At 54.7% G+C, this 19199-nt stretch overlaps 1 protein-coding gene across 1 annotated transcript in view; it reads left to right on the plus strand.

The window, feature by feature from the left end:
• The window catches only part of PLXND1 (plexin D1), a 79920-nt gene that overhangs the window by 25623 nt on the left and 35098 nt on the right, over positions 1-19199 (plus strand). The window contains exons 6-15 of the mRNA XM_074152870.1: positions 651-825; positions 2328-2436; positions 4078-4180; positions 7551-7655; positions 9910-9999; positions 10865-10958; positions 13360-13523; positions 15478-15629; positions 15875-15974; positions 18694-18833. Coding sequence (XP_074008971.1) covers positions 651-825; positions 2328-2436; positions 4078-4180; positions 7551-7655; positions 9910-9999; positions 10865-10958; positions 13360-13523; positions 15478-15629; positions 15875-15974; positions 18694-18833 — 1232 coding nt within the window. The remainder of the gene's footprint in view (positions 1-650; positions 826-2327; positions 2437-4077; positions 4181-7550; positions 7656-9909; positions 10000-10864; positions 10959-13359; positions 13524-15477; positions 15630-15874; positions 15975-18693; positions 18834-19199) is intronic.

The following is a 19199-nucleotide window of genomic DNA, read 5'->3' on the forward strand; positions in this document are numbered from 1 at the left end:
TTCCTGAGTCACACTCCTCAAAAGCATTCCCTTTCTGCCAAACCTCCCCTCCCTTCCCCTTGGAGGCTGATGGCCAAACGGAGCCCCCGCAGCCCACCCTCTCGGCCCCTGTGTGCCGGGGGAGACACTGGCATGTGGCCGCCCCCAGCCCTCCCAGCCGGCTCCCACCAGCTCGACACCTCCCGCCCTCCGTCCCTGGCACGGAGGGGTGCAAGCCGGCAGGTTTAGGCACTCAGAAATGTGTTAATTCTCTTCTGCTCTCCCTCCTGCTCCAGCCCAGGAGGCTGCGGGATGGAGACAGACAGGGAATGGTGGAGGCAGCGTGGGGCCAGGGCAACCGGGGGGGCTCAGCCTCCGTGTCCTGCCTCCTGCCAGTGTCCCGCGTCCTCCCAGCTGGCTACAGGGGCCGGGTGTCCTGCCAGACAGTGACACACCAGCTGCAGCCGCTGGAGCTGGTGTGACAGAGCTCTGCTCAAGCAAGGTTTCGTGTGCGGATGGCTTTTGGGGTTCAAAGTAGCATAAAACAAAAGAAACGGCTGTCTGTGGACTCACTTTGGAAACCTTAGCTTATGAAAAGCTTGTAAAACACTGACAAATTCTAATTATAATTTTCTGTCATAATAACTGATTATTTTTTTGTCCAAATATAGGCCCTGATAATACAAATAAATGGAACTATCCCAAACCTGAATGGAACAAATATTTCATGTGACTATGGAAATAATATCCACACGGTAGCCAGAATTGCTGGAGATTATGTAAACCAATTTATTTATTGCAGTTTACTTCCACGCGAGAAATACCCAACGTTTCCAGACGACCAAGGTATGTAGAAGAGAACAAGCTCGGTTCATTCTAACCACTTGTGTGGACATAATTTTTCATAGGCTTTTTTTCTTTTTCCAATTGTATGTGCAGATAATGCATGCAGGGAAAAAAGACCCAAGCTGCTTCTGTTTCATAGGGCCTATGACTTTAAAGCGTGGGAGTTTCCACCATCTTAACATGAATTGACAGTATTTCAAATCTATCAATTTTTGTTTTAAACATCAGATTTTAAAAGCCAGTTCATGTACTTATTTTGTTAAGATTTATCTGGTTTGAGCTTCTGGTTTAGATTTAATAAGTACTCAAAAAATATGTTTTAGCCCTGGGGAAATAGTGTTGCTACTTAAATTGATCTTTTCAATTGCTTTTGTTCAATTTCCCTCCCAAACGTGCGCTACCTTTCAGGGGAGGTTCTGGAAGAAGAGCAAGTGTGTACCTAAAGGCAGCTCAGAAACTTGTAATCCCGTTTATACAATTAAAAGTGAGACTGAGGTCTTCTAGTCCCCCCCGGTTTCAGGCGGCACCAAATGGGATGCCCACCCTGAGGCTCCGTGGGGCTGCGTTCTGGAGGTGATGGGTACCTGCAGAGCAGGTTGGAGGTGGCCGAGCCTTGGTGGCCGAGCTGCCAGGTCTAATGCTGCCCACTCAGCGATGGAGACAGCCCCATTTTACAGCTCCTTCTGGAAGTTCGGTGCTTCATTCCAGCCTTGAGTGCTTCTTAAATCTTCATCTTTCAAGCCTGGGGTGAATGCCCTATTGAAGATGGCTGACTTCAGTAGGAGAAGAATTAGCCAGTCCTTTTGAAAATCCCACTTTTCATATGCAAGTTTATAAAGCTGCATTGTTTTTCTCCCTAGCTATCCAAAGAATGGGAGATCATTAACTGTTCTGTATTGTTGGTTACGGCAATGTCCAAATGAATTTCTGGAATCCAATGCGCTGATTTATTGTACATATTCTGAAAGAGGCATTGTCTCTTGTCCCTCATGCTTATATGGCAAAATTGCAAAGAAAAAAAAATTAAGCAATTCTGGGGGGAGGGGGAGTTAGTGTAGCCTGTTAAGTAGCCAAAAAAGGGATTTCCACTCTTCTCTGTGGGTTTGTTGTCATGGGGAAAGTGAGCGGGGTTTTAAAACATGATAACTAACATGTTTTAATTACCACATTTTTTTTTAAAGTATCATTTAACACCAACTGTAAGCGAAGACAATAATTAACTCTGCTAATTAACACTTGCACAACACGCTGGAATTTTCTGCTGAAAGTCGCAATGTTCTTTTCTGGTGAGGGTGATGTAAAGCGTTGATTTAAGAGGGAAGAGCTGAAAGTCAGAGGGCAAAAGATGAATGGTCCAAGCTCTGAAATGCAGCTCGGAGGAAGCCCTAGAGAAAACAAATCAGATTTAGCCCTTGTTTTCCCAAGGGTCTGTCTTGTCTTCTAAGCGTGAGCACAAGCAAGAGGCTCTTGCAACCCAATATTCTTTGGCTTGATTCTCTCAGACCACGTGGTTGTCGAAACTGCTCTCCGGGTCAACGGCAAAAACATTATCCGGGCCAATTTCACCATCTACGATTGCAAAAGAACTGGAAACATTTACCCAAAGAGAGCGTAAGTGACGCCGGTGTGCGGGCCACCGCGGGCAGGCGGCCGGTGGTGGAGGGGTTGGAGGCTGGGAGGGTGATGGCGAGCAGCCGGACGAGGGTCCCCCTGTGCGGTGCTGGTGGGAGAGCACAGCCTCCATCCCTCCATCCCTTCCTCCATCCCTTCCTCCTGGGGGGTGGCCGGGGCCTGGCAGGATTTGGCAGGGATTTGGTAGGGGATGCGCTGCCAGGGATTTACAAGGGAGGGTCCTCGCGGCGGCTCGAGCCATCTGGACATGTTGGGTTTTTTTAATTGTGAATCATATTTTTATATAAAGCTTGTTTTGTTAACCCTTAGGCAGCGGAGCCGGCCCCCCAGGGATCTCTGGGGGGTCTGTGGGGCAGTGAGGGAGGGTGTGGGGGGCAGATTCCCTCTGCTCTCTCTGCCCTGCCAGCCTGGGGGGGACAGCCACGTACCCCTTGTCAGCACTGCGGGCTGGTGCCACCCACAGAAAGCCATCCACCTTTCAGGGGGTGTAACAATGGAGCCTGACCGGGGGATCCCCGTGTCCTGCCCACTGGTGGTCCCACACCCTGCATGAACAGTGGGGGAGAGCCTTCATAGAACCATAGAACAGTTTGGATTAGAAGGGACCTTGAAGATCATAGGTGGGGACACCTCCCACCAGACCAAGTTGCTCCAAGCCCCCTCCAGCCTGGCCTTGAACCCGTCCAGGGATGGGGCAGCCACAGCTTCTCTGGGCAACCTGGGCCAGGGTCTCACCACCCTCACAGCAAAGAAGTTCTTCCCCAGATCTCATCTCAATCTCCCCTCTTTCAGTGTCAAACCCTTCCCCCTCCTCCTAGGGCTCCCCTCCCTCATCAAGAGTCCCTCCCCAGCTTTTCTGGAGCCCCTTGAGGGACTGGAAGGGGCTCTGAGGTCTTCCCAGAGCCTTCTCTTCTCCAGGCTGAACCTCCCCAACTCTCTCAGCCTGTCCTCACAGCAGAGGGGCTCCAGCCCTCCCAGCATCTCCGTGGCCTCCTCTGGCTCCACTCCAACAGGTCCATGTCCTTCTGCTGTTGGTGGCCCCAGAGCTGGAGGCAGCACTGGGGGGAGTCTCCCCAGAGTGGAGCAGAGGGGCAGAATCCACACCCTGGCCCTGCTGGCCACGCTGCTGGGGATACAGCCCAGGATGCGAGGGGCTTTCTGGGCTGCCAGCGTATATTGCCAGCTCATGTTGAGCTTCTCATCCACCAACACCCCCAAGTCCTTCTCAGCAGGGCTGCTTTTCATCCCTTCATCCACCATTCTGTATTTGTGCCTTGTCAGGTGTGAGGTGACACCTCCTTGGGGAGATGGATGGGTGGAAAGAGCATTTTGGGGGGGCAAAAGAAGTTTTTCATTAAGCAGGGGAGGAGCTGGAGCTGGTGGCTCCTGGTCTGCCGTGGCATCACGGGTGATGACACCCTGGAGCTGCCCGCAGAGCGGTGTTGGGGAAGATGGGCTCTGCCCGTGCCCCCCGCCAGCTTCCAGGGAGAGGAGAACCAGTGCTGGCCATGGGTCTTTGTGGGCTCTGTTAAATACTGAACCCAATGTGGGAGGATCGATCGCATGTCTGAGGTTTGGCTGCCCTGAGCAGCTTCTGTCACTGCACTGTTGCCGTTTCAGATGCACCAGCTGCCTCTCCACCAGGTGGAAGTGTCACTGGTGCCCCTCCACCTATGCCTGCGTCTCCAACCACTCGCAGTGTGACGATGCGCTGCAGATGAAGGTAAGGCCCCTCAGACTGTGCCACCTCAGGACAACTTCCGCATCTCCATGACGTTTTCGTTCTCCCCGGGGATGGATGCAGATGGCCTGAGTTTGGCAGGGGGCAGCTCCAAGGATGGCACTGCCCAGTGTTCCCGGCAGCGCCGGTGAGCCTGGGGCTGAGGCCGTCTCGGACCGTCTCGTCTCGAGGTCCCCAGGCTGTGCCTCTCTTTATCTCGTGACCCTGGGGGGTTTTCAGGGACTGGTGCTCAATATGGTCTCAGCCACCCTGAGACTCCTCCATCAGTGGCTGGCACTTGCTGGCCAGAGTAGCATGGCCATGGCTTGTCCCGGGCTGGAGTTGGGGCAGCCTCCCCTGCGGGTGTCCAGGAGGGGGGACGAGCGTGCGGCACGTAAGGTTGTGCCATGTTGTGTCCAGAAGCGTATGTGTGTGTGAGGAGCTGGTAGCCCAGCAAGAGCATTTGTCTCTCCCAGCAGCCTCCATCCCTTGGCTCTCCATCACCTCCCACATCTGGAGCAAGGCCAGCGTGTCCCTGCGTCCTGGGACGCCTGGGTTTGGGCAATACAGTAAATGCAGCAACACTTTACAGTTCGTTTAGCTCTGACTGGGCTGTTGGGTATGTTAATAATTTGCTGGAGCACCACTGGTGGTTCTCGTCTAAAGGAGAAAATTGCCCCTTTCCAAATTATAGCATCTAATAACCCAGAGACCCAGTGTGTTCCTGCTTCTGAAATTTAAATTGAAGTTAATTTAAATAAAATTGGCTTTTTAGCAATCAATCTGCCATAGATCTGAGCCAAGCTTTTACACTGTAAATTGAATATCCCTTTGGCACCGGTGCTCTGCTCTCATTGCTCTTCCAGCGGTTCCCTGGGCTTGTTGCCGGCAGGAGTTTGGCCCTGTGTCCAACGTCCCACCCTCACTGGCTGGGCTGACCCTGGGGATGGTGTCCCCTCCGGCGGGGAGGAGGTGGGCGGCTGCAAGCGCAGGGGACTGGGAAGGAGATGGGGCCAAGTCGCAGCTCTGTGTGGTCCTGTCCGGTGTAAAACCCTGGGAATCGTCTCCCATCCCTGCTGGGTGGCAGCGGGGTGACAGTGCTGGTGTGTCCTGTGGCTTGTGAAGAGTTTCTGGGGGCGCTGTGCTTCCTGGTGAACATCTGGGCCTCTCATACCGGGTGGATGAGGGGAGCACCCTCCACTTCCTCAATGTCCCAGGTTTCACAAAGTATCTGGTGTTGTCTCTTGCTGCCTGGATGGAGGCTGAGTGCTGGAAAACCATCACTGGTGGCTGCTCCTGGTGTGGAAGCCATGCACGAAGCTGCGTGGTGGGGAGAGCCAGGGTTACCCTCTGGCAGGGATGACTGTGTCTGACCTGCCTTAAGGATGACCCTGCCCGTCCTTGCATTCCTGCCTCTGATCTCCTGCTCCAGCCGTACAGCCTGTTTGGATGCTGCACCTGGTTTGGGCACATTTCTATTTTATTTCTGTGCTGTTCTGAGCTCTCCCCGCTGTTTTCCGTGAGCAGCCTGCAGGATGAGGTGCTCTGTAGCCCTGGAAACATGGTGCCTCGTCCTACAGCCTGAGCTTTCAGTAAACAAACCCTTCCCGGTGTGGCTGCACCTGAAAACGGGTCCTCTGGGAAGCCGGCATCGTACCGCCTTCATCCACAGCATTTTAAACATTCAGACCCTTTGCCCTGATCCAGACGTGAATGATATAATCAGCTGGAAAGCTCTATTTCTAGCCGCTGATGAACAGCAGGAGAAGGGGCTGCAAGACGACAAGTTAATCAGTCCTCTAAAGTGTATTTATCTAGCAAGCCATGCCAGCTGCTGCGACATGCAAGGACACACCAGGCCACAGGAGCTTTTGCATGAATTTTCCATTGTAGCCCTGCTGGTTTTATTTTAACTCTTTTGATTCTCCTAGAAGAGGCTTGGGACTGAAATCTCTCTCCAGTGCTTTGCTTTGTTGTTTTCCTTCTCTTATCATGTGCATCTCTGTTATTTAATCTTCTTGTTTAGGCGGCACCAACTGTGCTTGCTTAAGATGAGTGTCCTGATAGAAATGAAGCGTGTTTTCCGCAGTCAAACAAGCACTTCCAGACAGTTCCCTGACCCCCAGCTGGGTCGGGGAGGACAAGAGGAAACCTTTTGCTGATTGTGTGTCCGGCACCAGGGACGGGTCCTACCGGGCATCGTGGTGCTGAGGGGGAGGCTCTGCCTCTGGTCAGAGCCGCAGCAGCTCTGCCATCGGTGAAGTCACCATGGGGTAGCCCTTAGTGCGAGCGAGAAGGAAATCTGGCCTGTGCAAATTATTCTGCATAATGGACCAAATATTTTGTTGTCTTTTACCCCAATGGCTCCACTGTCAAAGGCATTAATCTGGATATACCCTGGGGCAACAGAGAATCTGGCTTCATTTTTGCTGTAGTTTTGCAGTGTGATTTACATCTCATGAGAGAACAGGATGGGCTTGTCATACAGACTTGAATTCTGAGTCAGCTCCAGTATCTGAGCCATCAATTTAAAGTGAGAACAAAAGTAGGGGACAGATGACCTTTTAAAATCATTTTTCAGCTTCATTTAGGGCTTTCATTTCAGCTGTCCTGCCGCAGTCCCCTTGCTGCAGCCCCTACAGCTCACTGTACCCTTTCCCTGCACACACAAACCCCTGCACACCTCTAAAATGACACCGCGCAGGAGGGAGAGCGGAAATCTCTGCAGGGGCTGTGCAGAAACGCGCATTGCGATGTGCCAGACACAGGCTGCCCGCGGGCAGGAGGGGTCACGCCGGCAGATTTGCCGATGTTGGCTGCGATGCCTCCTTTTAGTGTCACTCCAGCCCCGTCTTCTAGCATTTAAGTGCATGTAATGAGTGCCCAGAGTGGCAGCTGAGCAGTGTGTACCCGTTTGCTTTTCACCTGGGAGGAGGTTTCTTGCAGCGCGGGAGGATGAAGGTGCAGGCTTGGCAGCCTCACCGCCTGGGGACGGGAGCTGCCGATCTCCCTGAGCTGGTGGAGGAGCCCGGCAGGAGCGAGCGGGGATTCTTGGTGTCCAGGCCACAGCTGCAGACGAGCCCTCCTGGAAGCCCGGCCACCCATTGTGGTTGTCCGACCACTAGCCTGGGGGTGGGTTTTAAAGCAGTGCCGAAGCTGGTGACTCGGGGTAAGAAAGCTCCATGTGCCATTACTGCTCTGTGCATCACAGTGCCATTTTGGTCTTTCTGGGATTAAGGTGTGGTCTGACTTTAAAGATGTAGTGAATTAACCTTATCAGGGGCCCCACGTGTCTTCTTGCGCCGTCACTGAGGATGCTCAGCATGCACGCAGCTAACCTCTCCTTTTCTTCGTCTTGTTTTCTACCTAACAGAAGAAAATCGACTGTCCGCGAATTGTACCTGCCTCCCTGGACCCGATGCCCACAGGAGTATCTCGGGACATCACCATCTCACTGGCTAACGCCACTTTCTCTAAGGTAAGTGAGTTCCTGGAGAGATCAGGAGGATTCAGATGAGCCTGGGCTGGTGTGCAGCGAGGTGGGCAAAGGCAGTTTAAGTACGAGCTGCCTTGGGAGCGGGTGATGGCGTTCGCAGCTGAAATCACTGTATTAACAAAAGATGCTGGTGGAAAGCATCACCTGACGGCGAGGTAGGTTGCGTGGCAAAGCCGACGGGAGATGCTGTTTGTGCACAGGCATTCTCCGGGGATCTCCAGTAATTAGTGACAAGCTTTGCATTTGATGGAGAAAGGAGGTTTATACACCTTGTAAAACAGTCACTAGAACACAGTGTTTGGGGGACACAGAACTCCCGGTTTCCTGGTGGGTGTGTGCCGCACCACAGAGCGTGCTGGTGTCGGTGCCCCGTGTGCCAGCCTGGTCCCACCACCAGGACAGAGCCTGGGCTTGGGCAGAGCCCTGCACTGGCTCAGCCACTGCTCAGAGCATAGTGTGGGAATGTGTTTTAACTTAACTTCTGGTGGTCACACCAGAGCTCTTTTTTTTTTTTTTTTTTTTTTTTGGTGAAAAAATCCTTTCGGTGAAGTTATCTGGCATGTGAATTGTAATAGGGCAAAAAGCGGGAATGGGTGTCAAATGGTGCCTTTGGAGATGTGCCCCACGTCAGGGGGAACCAGAGGAAGTTGGGGCAGGGAGGCTGGGCACTGGGAAAACACTTGGCTGAGCCCTGGCATTTGTAGAAAGCTGCTCTGTATGGTTTGGGTCAAGTCTTCAGCAGGGCCTGGATGGTCGTGCCCCCACGGAGGGTACCTGGCACTGGAGGCAGCTCCTCCCACAGGGAAAGGAGAGGGTTGGAGATGCTGGTGACGCTGCCCTGCTTGCTCTGCCAGGGGGCTGCCAGCGCTGTGGGACACCGTGTCCCCCAGACCTCGTCCGCTCCGGTGCAGGGGCAGAAACCAACTCTCCCCCCCTGGCTGGGGCTGCTCTTCCTGTGTAGGTCTGGCCCCTGCAAACGGGGATGTGCCTGCCGTAATCAGCAAAAGAGGGCGAGAAACCCTTCTTCCTCTGTGGATGCTGGAGGTGGCTGGAGAGGAAGCAATACGGCACGGAACCCGATAGGAAATGCAGTCAGCAGGAAAGGGGCCGAGGCACGGCCGCTCTGGGGGGCTGGAGGGGCTCTGGCAGTCCAGCTTCCTCCCGCCACCATCCGCAAACTGTCCTGGGGTGCCGGGGGGGGTTTCCTTCTCCTTTCCTCTCCACGGCAGCTCACGAGCGCTGCCGGAGCTCGCAGCATCGGGAACACGTTCCCCAACACCTTGTCTGCCGTGGGGGCACTGCTGGGGCTGGGGGCAAGGGGCGAGGGGCAAGGGGCACGGGCCAGCCCACCGAGCCGGAGCTGCTGGGGCATGAGCCATGGGCTGGGGGAGAGCCCAGTTTCCCCCTTGTGGCTGCCTGTGTGTTCCCTGAGCCAGCAGCTGCCTGCCAGGAGTCTGGCGCTTGCTTTCATGTCTTTTATCAGATCTGTTGGTTTTCAAAGGGTGGTTAGACCTCAGTAGTGGTGCAGCATCAACCTGCTTGGAGACAGGATTTTTTTCCCGCAGGATGGGGCACAGCAGTTACTTGGGGCAGGATATCATCCTTGTGTTATCAGGAAAACGGCACAGAAAATCGGCCTTTGAATGTGCTCCTGGCTGGGTCCTCATTTGAATTAGAGATTTGCTCTGTGCAGTTGTTGGGCGGAAAAGGAAGGTGGCTTTGAGCCCAAATCACAGGCTGGTTTGGGCTGGTTTGGGCGAGGCGGCTTGGGACCACGTTGGCTCCTGGTCTGCATTGCAGTATGGGCTCCAAGCACCCCCAAGTCCTGCGGAACCCAGGTACCCTGCCATGGGGGTCACAAGAGTGAAAGCACATCTCCTGGTCCGTGAGTGCTGTGGGTCAGGCACGTCTCCTGCTCTGCACATGCTGCATGTCCCTGGCTCCAGGAGCTCCTCGGCTGGTGGTGACACTTTAGAGCAGCCCACTGGGCAAAAGCAGGGGACAGGGCTCGGCTCCCCACACGATGCTCAGCCTGCAGCAGTTTTGTGTAGAGGTGTGTAACAGGGCAGGATTAATTAGGCACTGATCCCAGAGACGGGTTCTCATCTCCTGTTTGAGTTGAAGGTGGTTCGGGTACTGAGGGCAGAATCAGGGTGAGACTCGACGCCGGCCGATGGGATGACTGAGACGAGAACCACACAAAACAGCCATTCTGCCCTTGTCTTCCCTCTCCCAGGAGACAGCTCTGGAGTGCCACTTTGGGACAGAGAGGACGTTTGAAGCCCGGTGGGTGAACTCCTCAGCCGTGGAGTGTCTACACGTGCTGGTGAGTTGGGGGGTGAGGCCACCAGCCCCTGCTCCCCACGCGGCGTGGGGCAGGACCTGGGGCAGGGAGGGTCTTGTCCCCCAAACCTCCCACCCAGTGGCTGGGACACCACCTCCCCTCTTCCCTCCCTTCACTTCCAGCTGAAAAAAGTGCAGACTGGGCTCACCCCTCCGGCAAGAGGCTCTTTGCCTGAGCTGGTGCTGGACGGGCGTTCACGAGTGGCCGATGCTGCATTGTCTGCTCTGTGGGTCCCGCAGTGGCTGCAGACCCTGCTCTGCCAGGGCTTGGGAAGGAGCTGCTTGTTTACCTTTCTAAACGGCAAGAGTTCAGTTCAGGCAAAAAAATTGGCCACCTTTCAGTGTTGCTATTTCTGTAGCTTTTATTCTGAGCTAGGAATTGGCCTGAGAAAATGCTTGGAGGAGCAGCGTGTGGTTGTTGGAGGGCAAACTCTGAAACACAGCAAGTGTTTGGGCTTCCCCCGATGGGAACGCTGTGAGCAGAAGCTGGAGAGGAGCACCTCCTATCACCTGCAGAACTCCGTACTGGAGCCCAGCACTGAAAATGTGCAGAGTGGCCAGTCTGTCAGTTTTCCCATCCGTTCCTGCTAAAACTAGCGGCAGGCGAGGGCTGTGCTCTCCCTGCAGTGTGCACCGTGCTCCGGTGCCCTGCGTTGGGACCTCAGCAAAACAATTAAAACAGAGAACAGCCTTCCCTCTCTTTCTCTCTGCTAAAGAGGAGACCCTCCTATACTGAGAAGCAGTGGTCAGAGAAGCCTCAGAGGAATGTTAATCCATGTAGTGTGCATATGGAACCTCATATTTTACTAAATTTCCTAAGCTTTTGTTTATTTGTTTTTTGTGTGCAGCTCCACACATCAGAAAAAAGCCATCTCTTCCCAGTGAACCTTCAGCTGAAGGACAGACCAGACAGATTTATCGACAGTCCAGAGACGATGACAGGTCTGAGTTGGAAATATTTCTATTCTGCTCTCATCTGGTCAGCTTGAATGACTCTCAAATCCTGGCAAAGTTTATGGGTTCAGGAGAGGGACCGTGGCTCAGCTGGGCACAGCTCGGCTCTTTCTCTCGGGCACACGGTGAAAAAGTGTTTGCCCAGAGCTGTGCCCGTGTGAGCCTGTGCCTAGGACCCCGACGGACGCCTGCGGACGTCCCCTTTGCCCCTGGGGAGAGTCAGGCCCCGTCCTTGAGCGCAGGCAGCAGCTGAGGTCGGGGTGTGCTGGTGTCTTGGTCACGGCAGAGATGTGGGGTGTCCCGGGGTCGGGGACAGATTCCTCCCTGAGGAGATCAGGGACAGGGGAGGGCTCTGCCCTGAGCTCTCTCAGGAGTGTGGCATCAAGGTTCAGCACACTGTAAAAATGGAGTCTTTTTTGTTTTTCCCTCCTGTGCTGAGAAAGAATAAAGTGTGTAAATGCATTTCACCCCTGGCCCGCTCTGTCTCTGGGAAGAGCACTCGGATTCCCAAAATGCCTGTGCTGCATCAGCAGACCGAGGCGGGCAGAGTCAGACGGAATCTGCTCAGAGGAGGCATGTCGGTGGGACAGGCCTGGCCAGTGGCCCAACGAAGCCCGTGCTTGCCCCATGGCCACCTCTCCCCACCCTGGCTGGACAGGGTGCACCCAGCATGGGCTCTTGCAGGGGCAGCAGCGCTGGGCTCTTCTCCCTCTCGGTACTGTCAGCAGCCGTGGGAGGAACCGATTTACCCTCAGTGCAAATGAGAACTAGATGCCTGAAGTGAGATTTTCTTTAGAGGATGGCTGTAATAGAGGCGTTAACACCATCAGCCACTGACCCAGGATAAAAAGGTTCCCCCACAGTAAATCCCAGCATAAAGGAGGCTTATCTTGCAAAACATTCCACTTTGGTGAAATAACCTTTGAAAGAGCGGTCACGGGCAGGCATGAGACACAGCTTCCCTGCAGAAAGAGGAGGGTGTCCGTGTGTTTGCGCCTCAGGGGTAGCCCCGAGGAGAGGGGTGGGAGGTCTGAGCTAGGGCCCCCCCCGGCCAGAGGGGACCCCTAGTTCTCAGCACGGGAGGTGCTGGGAGCAGGAGCGGCTGTGGGGAGAGCATGGTGGGACCCCCCCCTCCTTCTTTGCAGAGAAAGAGCTGCTCACACAGACTGCTTGCATCCATCTGAATTTGCCAGAATATTTGGAGGTTCCGCGGGACCCTTAGACTGCTCTGGCTCCTCCTCGCCTTGATGAGATTGATGCAAGGAGAATTAGAGAGGCTGACTTGCGAGCAGAGACAGAGATCTACCGGGCCAGTTATAAACACCGGCATCTTTTATGCTGTCTTTAATGGAATTACTGTGACTAGTGTTTATTATTTCAATATGTATTCGCTTTTATTGGAAACTGTGTTTTGGTAGTCCACTGAAGGAATCCCATCCCTTTGCTGTTGGGTGGAAAACCAACCAGTGCAACTCACTGGGTGGACTCCAGAGGAGGTGAAATAAGCTCTTTTTTTTGTGGAGAATGGGAGACTCCCTGGGTGCCAGTGACGTTTCATTAGCATGGGCACAGGCAGAAGGCTGATGGCTGAGGGATTCGTTAGCTGCTTATGAAGCGCCTTGAGATCCTCCTGTGAACAGAAGTGCAAAATGTGACTGTTCCTTTGTTTTATGTTCTCCTGCAAAGTCTCCTCTGGGAAACGGGGTGTGAAAGCACCGTTTCCTGAGTGTTTCTGGCTGTTTATCTCAGCGGATGCCCTTGCTCCAGCAGCAGAAGTCTTTAGGCTGGAGAGGAAACGTAACCCGGGGCACCAGCTAATGAAGAGGTGAAGGCAGTGTAGGAAAGTGATGTGGAAGCTGAGCTGAGCAGATCTGAAGGGAGAAGTCAATGAAAGGAACCCGTGGTCACCAGGGGGAAGGAAAGGAACTGTAAACACTGTACAAAGCACTGTAACCATCCGATTTTTGCCAGAGTGTGGAAGCAATGTGATTGCTTTGCTAACAGGATGGAGCCAGCTTTGCCAAGCAGCTTCCCATGTGGATGCTGAGAGTTGGAAACATGTAGCATAAATTGACAAAAGGTTCCGAGTTTGGGTGTTGTTTGTTTTTCAAGGGGAAGAAAAAGGAAAAGAAAGTGCTAAATTATATTGCAGTGAGAACAAGCACCCAGTCCTTCTGGGAAATCTTCAGGATGGCAGCCAAGCGCTGTCTCATTTTGCTATATGTGCAAGCTGCTCTGCTCATCCCCTGGATTTCGGGTGTTCCTTGGATTAATGCAACCGGGGGAGTGGGGGTGAGAGAGTGGGGGGGGGTTGACTGCCTCAAGCCGAGCAGAGCTATGGCAGCCTGAGGCCGGGGAGCTCACGGTTGTGTTGTCTCTGGTGGTTTAGTGGAGGTGTACAACTGTGCGACCGGCAGCGCCGACTGCTCTCAGTGCCTGGGCAGGGAGGACCTGGGTCACCGCTGCCTCTGGAGCGAGGGCAGCTCCAGCTGCAGGCTGCACAGCGAGCCCCCCCAGCTCTCTGACCTCTGCCCGCCGCCCGAGATCCGCAAGGTAAGACCCCAATGTGGCATGGGGAGTGTGTGTGGCATGGCAGGGGGTGCAGGGGCTGAAACTGTCTGGGGACAACAGGGGAACCACACGTTGTCCCTGGCACCGGTCAGGGTCCAGCCCAGCACTGAACTATTCACTGACTTTGTACGCTGTTGAGTCACCTGATCCCAAGGACATCTTCACTAGTGATGAGATCCAATCTTCATCATATTAGTGGGAAAAACAGCAGCACAATCAACATGTCCCAGAGTTCCCGGGGTTGGTAAAAGCGAGAAAGATTTGTAGGATTGGCTGAAGGATTCTTATCAGGACTAGCGTTTAATGGAGCATGGCTGAAGTGTGAACGTGAGCCCTATCTCCAGGCACATGTGCTCTGCAGTTCTGCTGAGATTAGGAGTGGCAGAGGGACCTTTTGGCATTATGCAGTTTGAAATGAGTTTTATTTAAATTGTAGTTGAATGAATGTTTGTCGGGGGCATTTGGATCTGGGATTCTGCTTAGAGGTATGGTGTGAGCCAACAAATTTGTCCCTGACAAGTAGCAAATCTTAAAATGAGCTCCCTGGGAAAGGAGAGGCTGGAGAGGCAAAACAATTAATGTGAACATCAAAATTGGCAGGGGTATGGGATTTCTCTTCTTAGGGGGGTGTATAACGATAGCTGCCCAAAATCGGGGTGCTGTAACACTGCATGGAGGGGCTGCAGGATCCCCACCGCCTGCCTCTTCCCTCTCGTCACCGTGAGAGAGGGGTGCTCCCCCCGAGCCTGTCCTTCCCTAGCACACGTCAAGCGTTATCAGCACCTGGCCAGAAAATAATGGAAGGAAACACAGCTCAGGTTGCAGGACTGCCACTATTTCCTTAGCAAATAGCAGCTGGTAAATCCAAATCCTCCAGAGTCACACGAGCAAACAAGCCCTCGCAGAGCCCTCTTGGAGGGGAGGGCAATGCAGCAGGCGAAGGACACGCAGCCAGGTGGTGGGTCCTGGCCAGCCCTGGCCGGCTTGGCCAGCTGATGCCACCAGGCATCTTGTGTTGGCTTTGTGTGCCATCGCCTTTGCAAAGGGAAAAGAGCCATTTATGAATTGGAGGGATTTGTCTCACATGCTCAGTGATGTGGTCACACTGCCTGGGGACGACCCTCGCGCAGTGGAACAGCGTCACCCTGTCCCCTCGCAGCGGTGGGGTCAGCAGCTCCCAGATGAAAACCCAGTGGTGCAGGAGATGGATGGGGAACAGCCTTCTCCTCCTACAGCGTCGGACTCATCCTGCGCCCCAGGGTGCGACAGTCCTGGTGTCCTGGCCACGCTCCACAGATCAGGACACTTTTTGTCTTGTTTTTGTCCTGAAGGGCCCTGCTGTGTTCAGGACAGCCCTTAAAAACGTGACGGCAGGACTCTGTCTTCCCAGCACGGTATCATCCCTCCTCTGGGTTTGTTTCTACCCCAGCTCCACTCAGAGCTGTGCCGTGGAAGGAGTGACATTTCACCCAGATGTGTTTGCAGCTGGAGTAATCCCTGACCAAACCCAGCACAAAATCATAGAATCATGGAATGGTTTGGGTTGAAGGGACCTTAAAGCCCCCCCAGTGCCACCCCTGCCCAGGGCAGGGACACCTCCCACCAGACCAGGTTGCTCCAAGCCCCCTCCAACCTGGTCTTGAACCCCTCCAGGGATGGGGCAGCCACAGCTTCTCTGGGCAACCTGGGCCAGGCTCTCACCACCCTCATAGTGACAATTTTCTTCCTGAGATCCCATCTAAATGTACCCTCTGGCTTCTCATTTGCAAAGCTGCAGCGAGGGGAGCGTGGCATCAGGCATGCTATGGGGGGAGCAGGAGTGTGAGGGGCCGTTTGGTCTTCTTCATGGGGGGTCAAGTGGGATGTGGACACAGGCACAGGCTTGGGGATGAAGGCCAGAAGCTTCCGGGTGGTTTCCCAACGACGTCTCCCACAGATCGAGCCGCTGCGCGGGCCGCTGGAGGGGGGCACGCTGCTGACCATCCGCGGGAGGAACCTGGGCCGACGCTTCAGCGACGTCCTGGGCGCCGTCAGGATAGGCAGCGTGCAGTGCACCCCGCTGCCCCACAGATACGACGTCTCCGAGGCGTGAGTCCTGGGGGGGCCGGGGAGGAGGACCCTGTCCCCCTGGTGTCCCCTGCCTGTGCCTGTCCCTCCCTGTCCCCGGGCAGGAGCAGGGCGCAGAGCTGGCCCGGCTGGGAGGTGGGTGCCCTGTGCCGGGGACGGTGCTGCAGCCGACGCTGGGCAATGCGCAGAGGACGAGGAGGCCACGGGCTCTGCCCCGGGCTGTGGTGGGGTGGCACGACCGCCAACCTTCCCTTTCCCCTCTGCAGGATCGTCTGCCAGACCGGAGAGGCTCAGGAGGCATTTTCTGACGTGGTGACGGTCAACGTGAGCCGGGAAGGGAGGTCCAGGGAGCGGTACTCCTACGTGGTGAGTGGCTGTCCCCAGGATGTTTCTTCGGTGATTCTCACGCTGACGTTCCCTGCACCCCTGAAAACAAAGCTGCGGCCCTGCACCCCGGCTGGCCTAGGAAGAGGGTCTATGACAGAGAGTGTCGGGGTCCCGAGGAGCGGCTGGCGTGTCCCCTCCCCTGAGCGAGGTCTGGAGAGGCCGGGCTTGCATGAGGGGCAGGACTGTCACCGGGGTGTCACACACAACCTCCTCCCAATCTCAGCTCCTGCAGGGGTTTGTCGCTCATCCTGGCTGTGTCACTGTTGCTCCTGCCAGAAAAAGGGACTCTGTTTTCTTCCTCCTCTTTTGCTAAAGCGCTGTTACTGCCCGTGAGATTTTTTGAGACTTGCAAAGTCTCTTTGTGCTGTGGAAGTTACGTACCATGGACTCACATTATTTAGAACTGGTATTTCTTCGCAGAGATTGTCTTAGTTTTTGCATGAGAATAATGTGCAGGGATTAGACTTGAGCTAACCCTGTGTCTTTATACAAAGAAAAGCCCTTTATAGCTTTGCGCTGTACTGTCTCACACAGATAACTTTCATCTCTGTGAACATGAAAGAAATCTGTGCGTTTCTTCTCTTTCCTACAAGCACCCTGGTCCCTGGCTGGAGGCTGTTCATGGGCAGCCGGGGGCAAACCCAGCAGGGTGGGGGCCGGGGGAGGCAGGCGAGTGGCTTGAGGGAGGACTTGAGCCCCAGGAAAGGACTCCTGGTAGCCATTGTGAGGAGTTTAGGGCAGGATCACGGAGTGTAGTCCCCCACCCTGTAACCCATGGCATGCTAGCCATGTATTTCCCGGAGGTTTCCCAGCGTGCAGCCGGCAGAGGCAGGGTACGTCCCAGCGCCCCGAAGCAGAGCCAGCCCTGGCAGCACACCAGGAGGGGACCGGCGAGGCCAGGGCACTGCCAGGCTGGGCTCAGCGCTACTTCCAGGGGGCACGTTCGCTTCAGGACCCATTCCCATCGTTTCCAGGCATCTGTGTTCACATCCAAAACATCTTAGAGATCCAGCAGCCCGGAGTGGAGCGAGGTGTGACCCAGTATCAGACCCTGGGTTTGGGACTTCTGATGCGTTGCCATCAGGGTGTGTGTGCTGGCTGGGCCACATCGCTCACTGCCAGGATGATTGTCTTCTGGACAAAGAGGAGAAGGGCCCGAGGAGTGGGAAAGGGCTGGGCAGCTCCTTCGCTGGCTTTTGGCTCTCAGGAAGCACCTGTAAAAGCACCAGCGCTGAACAAAGCAGGAGGAGCAAAAGCCAGTGGCTGGACTGAGAGCGGGCCCGTGGCAGCTCCATGCTGGCAGCTCCCGAGCAGGGCTACGGCAGAAGCTGTCCTCCCAGGGGAGGGAGAGGAGCCCTTTTCTGCTCAGGTGGCACAGCAGAAAGCTGTCCTGTGTCCGTCCCAGCAAAGCTGGGAGGAGATGAGACAGTGCCCTGCTCTGTGCATGCCTGTGTTGGGGGAGAAGCTGCACCATGTGTTCCACACCAAAAGTGGCTTCTGCCACCGGCTCTTGCTGAGGGGAAGAGCTGGAGGGCTTTGGGGAACGTGAATAATCCTCTCTGCTGTTGTAGCTGCAGATTTGCATGCATAGGTTAGGGGCGAAGGGCAGGAGACAGCTGCCTGCAGACACTCAGAGAAATACAAATTAAGAAAATGAATCCTGTGGAAATGGGTAATGATCAGAAACAGCAGAGGAAATGGCTGCAGAGAAATAAAGGAGTCTGAGTGTAGGACAAGGGCAAGGATAGCTATTAATAATCTTGTTTGTGTGGCTGGGACTGACAGGAAAGGGCACTGGCAGCAGGCGGCACGGCGCGGCTCAGCCCGGGTACGGGCTGTGGTGGTGAGAGGCGGCAGCCAACCTCCACAGGGCCTCCTGCCTCCAGGGTCTGCGGTGTTTGACAGGGAATTACCAAGTGGAAGGGTCCTGAAATCATTATTTGCTCTGCCCTTGGTGTCCTATTCAAAGCAGAGCAGGGAGGTTGCCCAGCAGACTCTCCTGGGGCGCTCTGTGTCGCAGGCAGGAGGGTTCAGCGCTGCATTAGTTATCAAAGCCTCGAGCTCATGAATCTCAGGAAGATTTCCAGGGGCTGCAAATGCAGATAACATACATGCTAATTTCTGCTGAAAATGGTGAGAGGCAAAGTAACTTCCCCCTTAGTTCCTGTTGCCTCAAGAGATTCAGATTTGAAGCTTCCTTAAGAAGGAGTTTGATATTCAATTATCTCCACCCAGGTGGCTTTTTTCACAGATCTCAAGGCCATCATCCAATGGGGCTTTAGCATTAGCTTCACATTCAGGAGGAAATGGATTTGGAAGGGCAGAGATGGTGGGAGCTGGAATGAATGAGAAATTTCCTTTTGTTGATGGACCTTGAGCGGTTGCCAGCTCTGGACCCTCCACGGGAAATCTCAAGGGACTGGTGGGATCCTGGGCTCCAGTTTGGACTCATGTCTTATTTACTGCCAGAATTTGGGGACTGCAGAGAGTCACAGAGGTTTTACATGATCTCACTCCTCAGCCCTTGTACCTCTCTCCTTGTTCTGAAACCCTGCCAGGGGAAGCTTTTGCTGTGCTGCTGTTTCAGAGCCTCACAATACCAGATACCTAAATTTACTGAAGCAATTCCCACATGCAGTGTGGGGTAGCCAAATGTGAATTTATCATGGTAGAAAGCAGATTTCCCCTTTGTTTTTAGCTTCCCGTGGTGCAGTCCATAGCTCCCCTGAATGGCCCAAAGGCTGGAGGAACCAGAGTGACCATCAGAGGCAGCAGGCTGGACGTCGGCTCCGAGCTCCATGTCCTCGTCAATACCTCCAAGCAGTGCACTGACCTCAGGTGAGACCAGTCTGGGGGCTGGCACTGAGCTAGTGACAAGAGCCACAGCATTAGGAAGGATGATATTGTCCCACAGGAGATCAGGAAGAGCTGGGGGTTGGTGGGGGGGCCACCACTGCATGCTGCTGCTAGCCTTGGAGCCCCTGTAGCTTCCCCACTGGCCCTCCTGGCTGCCTCCTGCCCCGTGTCCGTGTCCCTGAGCGGTGACGCAGAGTGATAGTGCGGGTCCCTGACACCAGGATGGAGCAGGTTTCTTTGCCAAGGCGATGGTGTTGGTGTTGCCGTGACGTGGTGGTGGTGACCAGCAGCAAACGAAGTGCTTCTCGCGTGCCATTCGCAGGACGCTGCCGGGCCCCGTCGGTGGGC

The sequence above is a fragment of the Numenius arquata genome, chromosome 8 (assembly GCF_964106895.1).
Source record: "Numenius arquata chromosome 8, bNumArq3.hap1.1, whole genome shotgun sequence".
NCBI lineage: Eukaryota > Metazoa > Chordata > Aves > Charadriiformes > Scolopacidae > Numenius > Numenius arquata.